The sequence below is a fragment of the Triticum dicoccoides genome, chromosome 4B (genome assembly GCF_002162155.2).
Source record: "Triticum dicoccoides isolate Atlit2015 ecotype Zavitan chromosome 4B, WEW_v2.0, whole genome shotgun sequence".
Lineage (NCBI taxonomy): Eukaryota > Viridiplantae > Streptophyta > Magnoliopsida > Poales > Poaceae > Triticum > Triticum dicoccoides.
The window spans coordinates 530,477,874-530,487,068 of record NC_041387.1 but is presented as its reverse complement, the minus strand read 5'-3'; the positions used below and the strand labels follow the sequence as shown (position 1 = coordinate 530,487,068).

At 48.3% G+C, this 9,195-nt stretch overlaps 2 protein-coding genes across 3 annotated transcripts; one reads left to right on the top strand and one right to left on the bottom strand.

Annotated features, from left to right (window-relative positions):
- The first annotated feature begins 4,795 nt into the window (after nucleotides 1-4,795).
- LOC119291287 (dirigent protein 9-like) lies at nucleotides 4,796-5,653 on the top strand. The gene has a single exon (XM_037570022.1). It carries the CDS (start codon nucleotides 4,995-4,997, stop codon nucleotides 5,403-5,405), a length of 411 nt encoding a protein of 136 aa, XP_037425919.1. The 5' UTR covers nucleotides 4,796-4,994; the 3' UTR covers nucleotides 5,406-5,653.
- A 326-nt stretch (nucleotides 5,654-5,979) lies between these two features.
- LOC119291286 (F-box protein At5g49610-like) lies at nucleotides 5,980-8,338 on the bottom strand. Of its 2 annotated transcripts, XR_005142323.1 has the most exons (4): nucleotides 8,175-8,338; nucleotides 7,970-8,097; nucleotides 6,662-7,243; nucleotides 5,980-6,549 (listed from the first exon to the last, which is right to left on the bottom strand). XR_005142323.1 is itself a non-coding variant. In XM_037570021.1 (3 exons), the coding sequence occupies exon 3, from the start codon at nucleotides 7,226-7,228 to the stop codon at nucleotides 6,044-6,046; it is 1,185 nt and encodes a 394-aa protein (XP_037425918.1). In that variant the 5' UTR covers nucleotides 7,229-7,243; nucleotides 7,970-8,097; nucleotides 8,175-8,338; the 3' UTR covers nucleotides 5,980-6,043. The 2 variants fall into 2 exon arrangements, 1 of the variants encoding a protein (XP_037425918.1); XM_037570021.1 differs by having other exon boundaries at nucleotides 5,980-7,243.
- Between the last annotated feature and the right edge of the window lie 857 nt (nucleotides 8,339-9,195).

Here is a 9,195-nt window from a genome sequence, read left to right as displayed (position 1 = left end):
CGAGCTCCGATGCTACCGTAATCAAAGCATTAAAATGCCTCTCAAATCCCACAAGTTGGCCTCAAATTGAAGGAGCTGTTGAAAGTTCGGACATTTATTTCCGGTCCTTTAGCTCTAGAACCCTCCACGCATTTACATTGGGCGCAGCTACCTAACCGCATTCATGTCGGCGCGGCTATCGAGAAGCCTACTCCAGCTGCCTGCATTCACATCTTTGCTACTCCGCTTGTCGCAGCTATTTCACATCCCTAGTTTGCATCTGCGTTCATCGTTCAACATCGCAATAGTTGGCTCTGCGATTTCATGGTTTAAACTGTTGTCGGCAGTGTAGGTCCATGCCACAGGTGCCCGGCGCCAGGATCAAAATGAGGCAACCCAATCATCGAGCTCTCTAGAGCCAAACTCGGTGGAGGGGAAGGAGGGCGACCCAATGGCCATGACGGAGGGCGCGGAGGAGGAGGCGATTGTCATCCACACCACGCCAATGTTTGTTTTCTGGTTGTTGCACGTGGAGCAACAGTACAACATGACAACCACACCGATTGGTCGAGGCTCAGATGGAAGCGGAGCACGCGTGCAATGTTATCGTCGGGGCATCGATAAGACGGACCCTAGTATCGTCAACGTGAACTGAGCGGTGCTCGCGTCCATGTATAGAGCCTGCATGGTCCCCTACAAGTGTTGATAGCTCCATGTCAATGCACCCAGTTTTCCGAGAAGCTCATTGATAGCTCCATGTCAATGCACCCAATTTTTTGAGGAGCTGGTGGTCCAGGATGATGAGGCACCGAAGCAGCATGTCGCCCGACGATGCCAAAAAGGCAACATCAATAGCTCCCTCTCGTTCGTGTCGACCCCCAACGACTACGAGGCCGAACCGTCGACCTTGGGGTCGTTGACCTCAACTCGGACAATGACGAGAAGTTGATTAGGTTTTTTTCTCCCTTTTAGGCTTTTTTGTGTAAATACTAAATAGTAATCCAAAAATAAATGAAAACTATGACATCCACGGTCTTTCGGGGGACGCGGTTGGATGAACACTGTCGGCCGGTTGTCCAGCAACACGTCTAGATGTGTCCACGGGCATTTGGTGGTGTCTATTTGATGATCCATGTTCGATATGCCCTTAGCTATCAAACCAAAAACCAAAGTAAATAAGTGATCCATAATAGTCTAGGAGAGCTTTAAAGTTATCTTTAATATTATCAAAACATTTCATAACTTCTATCTCATAAGAGTTGTAATAGTGCCTGAAAGATAACATGCGAGTGCACCAAGAGCCCTTTGAATTGCCGCACTCTGTGTCGCCTCACATGGGGGAGGCATTGGGCTCTAAGGCAGCGGCCTCAGCTGGCGAGGCGCCATCAACTCTACAACGAGCAGTTGGCGTTGGCGTGGTCTATTTGTGTTGGGGAACATAGCAGAAATTCAAAATTTTCCTAAGTCACCAAGATCTATCTATGGAGAAACTAGCAACGAGAGAGAGTGGAGTGCATCTACATACCCTTGTAGATCGCTAAGCGGAAGCGTTCAAGAGAACGGGGTTGAAGGAGTCGTACTCATCGTGATCCAAATCACCGGAGATCCTAGTGCCGAACGGACGGCACCTCCGCGTTCAACACACGTACAACCCGGGGACGTCTCCTCCTTCTTGATCCAGCAAGGAGAGAGGGAGAGGTTGAGGAAGACTCCATCCAGCAGCAGCACAACGGCGTGGTGGTGGTGGAGGAGCGTGGTGATCCAGCAGGGCTTTGCCAAGCACCGCGAGATATGAGGAGAAAGAGAGGTAGGGCTGCGCCAACATGAGAAGAACTTCGTGTGTTGGGCTGCTCGTATGCCTCCACTATATATAGGAGGAGAGGGGGGGCGGCAGCCAGCCCAAAACCCATCTAGGGTGCGGCCAAGGGGAGGAAGAGGGGAAACTTGCCCCCCAAGTTAGGTGGGTGCGCCCCCTTCCCCAAACCCTAGGCGGCTTGGGCCCTTGTGGGGGGGCGCACCAGCCCACCTGGGGCTGGTCCCCTCCCACACTTGGCCCATGCAGCCCTCCGGGGATGGTGGCCCCACTTGGTGGACCCCCGGGACCCTCCCGGTGGTCCCGGTACATTACCGATAAAACCCGAAACTTTTCCGGCGACCAAAACAGGACTTCCCATATATAAATCTTTACCTCCGGACCATTCCGGAACTCCTCGTGACGTCCGGGATCTCATCCGGGACTCCGAACAACATTCGGTAACCACATACAAACTTCCTTTATAACCCTAGCGTCATCGAACCTTAAGTGTGTAGACCCTACGAGTTCGGGAACCATGCAGACATGACCGAGACGTTCTCCGGTCAATAACCAACAGCGGGATCTGGATACCCATGTTGGCTCCCACATGTTCCACGATGATCTCATCGGATGAACCACGATGTCAAGGACTCAATCAATCCCGTATACAATTCCCTTTGTCTAGCGGTATTGTACTTGCCCGAGATTCGATCGTCGGTATGCCGATACCTTATTCAATCTCGTTACTGGCAAGTCTTTTTACTCGTTCCGTAACACATCATCCCGTGATCAACCCCTTGGTCACATTGTGCACATTATGATGATGTCCTACCGAGTGGGCCCAGAGATACCTCTCCGTTTACACGGAGTGACAAATCTCAGTCTCGATTCGTGCCAACCCAACAGACATTTTCGGAGATACCCGTAGTGCGCCTTTATAGCCACCCAGTTACGTTGTGACGTTTGGTGCACCCAAAGCATTCCTACGGTATCCGGGAGTTGCACAATCTCATGGTCTAAGGAAATGATACTTGACATTAGAAAAGCTTTAGCATACGAACTACGATCTTTGTGCTAGGCTTAGGATTGGGTCTTGTCCATCACATCATTCTCCTAATGATGTGATCCCGTTATCAACGACATCCAATGTCCATGGTCAGGAAACCGTAACCATCTATTGATCAACGAGCTAGTCAACTAGAGGCTTACTAGGGACATGGTGTTGTCTATGTATCCACACATGTATCTGAGTTTCCTATCAATACAATTATAGCATGGATAATAAATGATTATCATGAACAAGGAAATATAATAATAATAACTAATTTATTATTGCCTCTAGGGCATATTTCCAACAATTTGTTGTGGTCGTGTGGACGACATGGCTGTCGATGGGTGTGGAGCATAGTATGGTGTTTGCTCTGAAAAACAACAATGTCAGATCTGATTGCTTCCTTCCCTTTAATCTTCGGAGGTCTCCACCCCTCTGGATCTGGTTTGTGCCGACGTGGGCCATCGGATTGCGAGTTGGTTGGGGTGCTGGTTGGTGGGGGATCAAGACTGGAAGAAATCCTAGGCCCGCCGGCGTTGTTCCCATCCATGGAGGTGCCATGCAGGTCTTCTTATTACTTGCACCTCCTCCTCTAGGGTGAAAATCCTAACTTTGTTGTGCTGCAACAGAGTTCTAGACGGTGTCTCCTTGTAGGGGCCGTCTTGGGACCTTTGGTGGCTATGAGCGTTGTTTGTGTTGTGGTTGGTGGACGGCGGAGGCAACTTTCATGGTTCGGAAGTGTCGTTTATTTTGGCCATCTTCGCGCCACCGGAAGATGAAAAATGGTGTGGTGCACGAGACAAAGCTCCTTCTTAAGGCGTCATATCTTCCTCCTCGACCCTCGTTGTTACCCCAACCTTCTGCTATTATCCTTCTTCATCCAAGCTAGCAACTTTCTTCTCTTTAGTGGTGAGCCCATGGGCAGTTGCAGTGCTCTGTTCTAGGTAGGCCGTCTGCGGCACGATGTTTCAATCCTTTCTTTGTTGGAGCCTATCGACGACATTCTTCCATGCCATAGGGCAAGCAACTCCATTGTTCGATGGTGCGACATATGTTCGAGCCAGACGAGGAGGTAGAGGCCTTCTTTGGGGATGGAAATGGACGCTTATGTCGCATCATGATCCTCAATTGTTTTAAGATCGCATGCCCTTCCTTTGTGGACGGGCTTTTCACCTCTCGAGTCGGCATGTTCCTCTTCTTCGGTGCTTCGTTCACAAAAGAGATCTTAGTGTCTCCAAGCTTGGTGTTTCTTGTTAATTGTTTTTAGCTTGTTGCATTTGAGGCTTTTTTACCTGTTTCTCTGGCGGCCTTATCACAATTTGCAAAGCTCGTCACATATCCAAGAAATGAGTTGTGGATTGAAAATCATCAGGTATAGGTATAGGCTTTATGAGTAAAGACTCTATTCAGATGTAAGAACTCCGCGAGCGAGCCATGAGGCGCTTATCGGCAAGGTTGAGGAAAAGCCTGCAAGTAAATGGGAAGTTTCTAGTGTTTTGCTCGCTTTATTTTTTACTTATTTATTTATTTGTTCATTGTTGTACTTTGCCTTGTTATATACTAGGTTTTGTTTCTGTTGTTCGTCGTTATAAATCCTAGCTGGTTGATATCTTTGTTAATTCAAATGCGGACTCTTCTTAAGCCTTTGTTCTAGAAAACTCTGTAAGTCATGGCCACTGGTCTTTTTTTTCTTTGCCGAGCAAGATACGCTCTTGAAATTTAAAAAGACCTTTTGACTTTGCCGCCCTCCAGATAAAACAACCAAACAGAGAGTGTTGACAGAGAAACTGAGAACATTCAGCAACACCACAACTAGACTTGGACCAAGACCAACAGCTCAGTGTGGAATCTCATCAAGACTAAACCTTGACTCAGGCTCGATCGACTCCTAGGTCCTAGCCGCTAGCGGCCCTATATATAGAGACGCTTTGTAGCTAGCCCCAACAGCAAAACCATCAAGAGACCGATCGATCAGCATGGCTGCGAACACCCGGTCCGCCAGCTTGCTGCTGCGCTTGACGATGGTGATCACCATGGTGTCGCACCTCAAAGCTGTTCTCACTTGCAGCTGCAGCGCCGCCACGCAGCAACGAGACCAGAGACGGCGGCGGCGGCAAGACGCTCAGCTTCACCCTGTACCAGCAAGAGACCATCAACAAGACCGCCTACATGGTCGTCGACGGCGTGGCGGGCGCCGGGGTCAGCCAGACCACCACGCCCTTCGGCACCGTCTACGTCTTCCGCGACAACCTGACGGTGCACGCCGACGGGGCCTCCCCGGTGGTCGGCGTGGCCGAGGGGACGTCCATCACGACCAGCCTCGACGGGCTGCTGAGCCTGTCGTTGGCCAAGATCACGATCCACCACCGCGGCCACCGGGGCTCCGTGTCCGTCCTCGGGGGAACCCACAACACCAGGCCGTCTGACTACCCGGTGGTGGGCGGCACCGGTGACTTCGCGTACGCCTTGGGCTACGTCCGGTCGTCGCCGGTGGACCTGCGGGGATCGACGGTCACGTACAAGATGGAGCTCCAGTTGTACTGGCCCCCGTACGCCCCATACGCCCCAACTCCGCAGTAGCCATCGCCTCCGGCCGTTACATACACGCATGTACGATAAAACCACTGCCAGCATATACGGTTTAAAACGGAGCAGTAGCAGGTTCTCTGCTACTGCTTGATCTCGTTTTCCCCGTGCTTTTGTGGGGAATTGTTATTTCTAGTATGAGAGCAATGTAAAGGGCTATACCAGTTTACATAATAAAGAGATACCTTGAAGTGGAGTATGGGTTTCAACGTTAGATAGTCAAAACTTTCTCCTTCCTGAATCCAGTTTATCCTTTCACGGGAGCACGCCATGATTTCTTCCATTCAGACAGATGTCACAAAGCACACACTCCTCTAGCATTTCCAAGAAATTCAGCATCTTCCCTCAGAAATCTCAGGAACTGTATTTGCAGAGAGATGGCTAGGGCAGAATACATAGGGCTCCCAGCTTACATGCAGCTTCTGCTACAATCAGTTTATTTACATGACGACAGAATAGAGCTAACCTCATTAATATTTGGTACTCAAACGGAATAGGTTCAAGAAAACAAAAAATGGCCCTAGATTACAGTCCATAAATAGCAATTAACTGAGAGAAGAACTGCCTCTGCATTTTTTGACAGCATATATAAAGAGGTGTCACGCTCAAAAGCCAAACAAAGATGGTACCGACTACATGGTTAAAGCTGGGAGCTTTGAGTAGGATGCCACATAATGATAGTACTTGTTATTCAAAAAGCGGGAGCAGTGGTCTTCTGGTTGAATGTGAGTAAGTCCACCGGTGCTAATTTTGTACAAACGGATCTTGTCCTCCCGTTTGTCAATCAGGAAAAGACCATCTCTCTCCAGATCAAGAGCGACGACAGCATAGTCGGATTTCCAGTGGGGTGCACCATGCTGACAAAGGTTGTCCCTTCCGAATGCTTGGCTCATATTGAGGCGGTACTTGAGGCTCCACTCATAAGGCTCATCAACATCAAGACTCCAAACAAGAATCGTACGAGCATCCTCCTCTGGCAATGCATAGTGCAAGGCCCCCGAAGATTGGCCAAAGCAACATTGGCCAAACCTACCCATAAAGGCACCATCTTCATGCGGCAACTTAATAGTCCGAAGAGACGGCGGAATGCCAGAACTAGTTTCCTCCAAGCTTTTCAGGACCAGAATGTCATGCAAACCTGTGTGCACATACAATGCTCCATCTATAAACATGTGTGGTCGAGAAACTTTTGCCTCAAAGAGCACTGATGTATCATACAGAAACCAAGTGTTAAGGTCAGACAAGAACACCTGAAATTTGACGGGGCCAAATACCCAATAGCGGGTGCTCGGCCGCTGAGAGTTGAAGATGTAGAACTTTGTCGACCATGATGGGCTAAAAGCCAGAAAACTCACATTGCAAAAAGGTTTATAATCGCTAGGAGGAGTATCAGGGAGCACCTTCCACTCTCGTGTTGCCGGATTGCACACGATAAAGCAGCAAATACCAAAAGGAGTACAGCTGCTCTTGTACTTACAAAGGACCAGGCCATTGCAAGAGTCCAGCAGCTCTAACTGCTCATATTGTGGTAGGAAACTAAGAGCTTCATCAAATTCCTTGTCATTGTGGGGCAGGCTAGCAAGCTTGATAGCAGAGTCATCGAAATCATTATCAAATTCATCATAACGGTGTTGATATAGAAGACCCATCGGAATTTTCAAAAGCTCCTTGCAGTAATCTGGATTAGAGGAGAAGGCAAGCCAGGCCTTGCAGACACATTTGAAGCGGCAAAAAGACTTGAACGGCAGCCGGGAGAGGATCTCCACCACTAGATCATCAGTTAGCTTAGCAGCAAGAAAACCATTCTCAGTGTCCATCTCTATTGTAGTTTACTGAAAAGCAAAACTCATAATGTCAGGATAGACACGAAAGCAGTTTTTTAATCATGGAGACAAAAAAACTGTAACATAATTCAATCATCTGAAACTATGTTTTACTGGGGGACAAAGCAGTTGCTACACGAGTTAGTCATTTTAATCCATTTCAAGTTCAGCTTTATTGGGATAACGTAATCATAAACATTAGTATAGAGCAATTGACATCTTGAAAAAAATTAAGTTCGATTCAGTACTAAAAGCAAAACTGAACAACGGCTTACAGATATGCAGGATTAGACCAAGAATTTGGTCACAACATAATGCTCTCTGTAAAGGATCTTTGCACGTAATCTATTTTCACACCTACAGATTTCTAGCCGTTTGGTTTTCTTGCAACTTTCCATGCATTTAATAATCAATCTGTTCTTACCCATTTGTTTCAAGAGCTCTGCAGGTGTGTATATACACACTCCAAACACGAATATCATAAAGAAGCAAGGAAATCATGAATTAATTAACTCGGCGCGTAGCTGATTAATCAGTCAGAAGTCATCACAAACTGGAAGAAGGGCTAACTGCACATAGTACCTTCCATTCCATGTACCATGGGCTAATTGCTCTACTTGGGAACTCATGGATTGTCTAACAATGAATTAATTGGATCGGAAGCACGCAAAGCTAATCGAATATCTTACTCTAAAGTGCAGCTATTAGTTAGGGTTTCGATGGATAAAAAAAGACCTGTGCAGTGTTGAGTTCGCACGGGGAAGACGGCATCAGAGCAGCACACCGGCCAAGAGAATCTGCTCGACCCCGAGGACGACGGAGAAGCAGAAGCCTACCTACCACCGGCCTCCCCCCTCTGGCCTCTGCGAATGTGAATGATGCTCTGCTCAGATCCAATTCATGGGCAGCAAATAGTACGAACAAGGGATTGTGTTCTCACCTTGCTGTGCCAGACCCGGAGCAGAACATCAACCAGCAGGAGCCGCGAGATTTCAGCGAGCGGAGAAGCACGCTCCTCTCCCGCCGGTGTAAGGTGAGGGTGGAGAGCGAGGGTGTTTTCTGGGTGGGGGCGAAATGAAGCCTTAGGACCGGGGATAGAAAGTCAGATGCTACAATGGTCGAAGTAGAATTGATTGTTTTTCGCGAGATAAACGGTGGATTTATTGATCAGGGTATACAAACTCTATACCCATAAATAGGATGCACACATCTAAGCCAACACCCCAACATAAAAGTGAAAAAATACGCCAGCATAGAATAAAGTCGTACAATATCAAAGTTATGCCAAAGCGACGGAAAACTAAGCGGTTCATAAACTACAACAATGACCATGTCCACATCAACCATCTCTTGACGCCACAAGAATCATGAGAACGGTTCTTCAACAACAACACCTTTCGAAATGGTACAACGGTCGAGCGTCATCGTCACCGGATCCAACCACCAAAGTCAAGATCATAAGTTTTCGTTCTGAAGAACAAGTCCGAGCATATCCGAACAATGCCTTCAATAAGGTAACGACGCAAAAAACATTGCTATTGCCAGGTATAACCAACACGGGTCAGACTGGGTTTTCACCCCGGAGCTTGGGACCGGGTACACGAAAAGCATCACCAAATCAAAGTCAATCATGTGTTGTTTGCCACTACTTTTCGCGATCCCAACAACTTCAAACGTAGGACAGTCATGACGTGACGGTGTCACCACCGCCATTGCACAACCAACCCTCTGCATGAAGTTGCCATCCATAGAATTCATCTCACTGTCGAATGCAAATTGGTCGGAGTAAGAGCCGCCAAAACCCACAAAGGAGCCTCCCAGCTACATCCCGCAACCTCGCCAGTGCAGCCCACCGACAGCCACCACTGGATCTGGAGCGAGGAACACTCACGAAGACCCTTCGATGGGCACCACAATCCGCCGCTCAAGTGGTTTGCCGGCGTCGGCACGATCAGGAAGCG

Bases quoted from the DNA above. Each gene is read 5' to 3' on its own strand.
- LOC119291287 (XM_037570022.1), top strand. From the start codon at position 4,995: ATGGTCGTCGACGGCGTGGCGGGCGCCGGGGTCAGCCAGACCACCACG.
- LOC119291286 (XM_037570021.1), bottom strand. From the start codon at position 7,228: ATGGACACTGAGAATGGTTTTCTTGCTGCTAAGCTAACTGATGATCTA.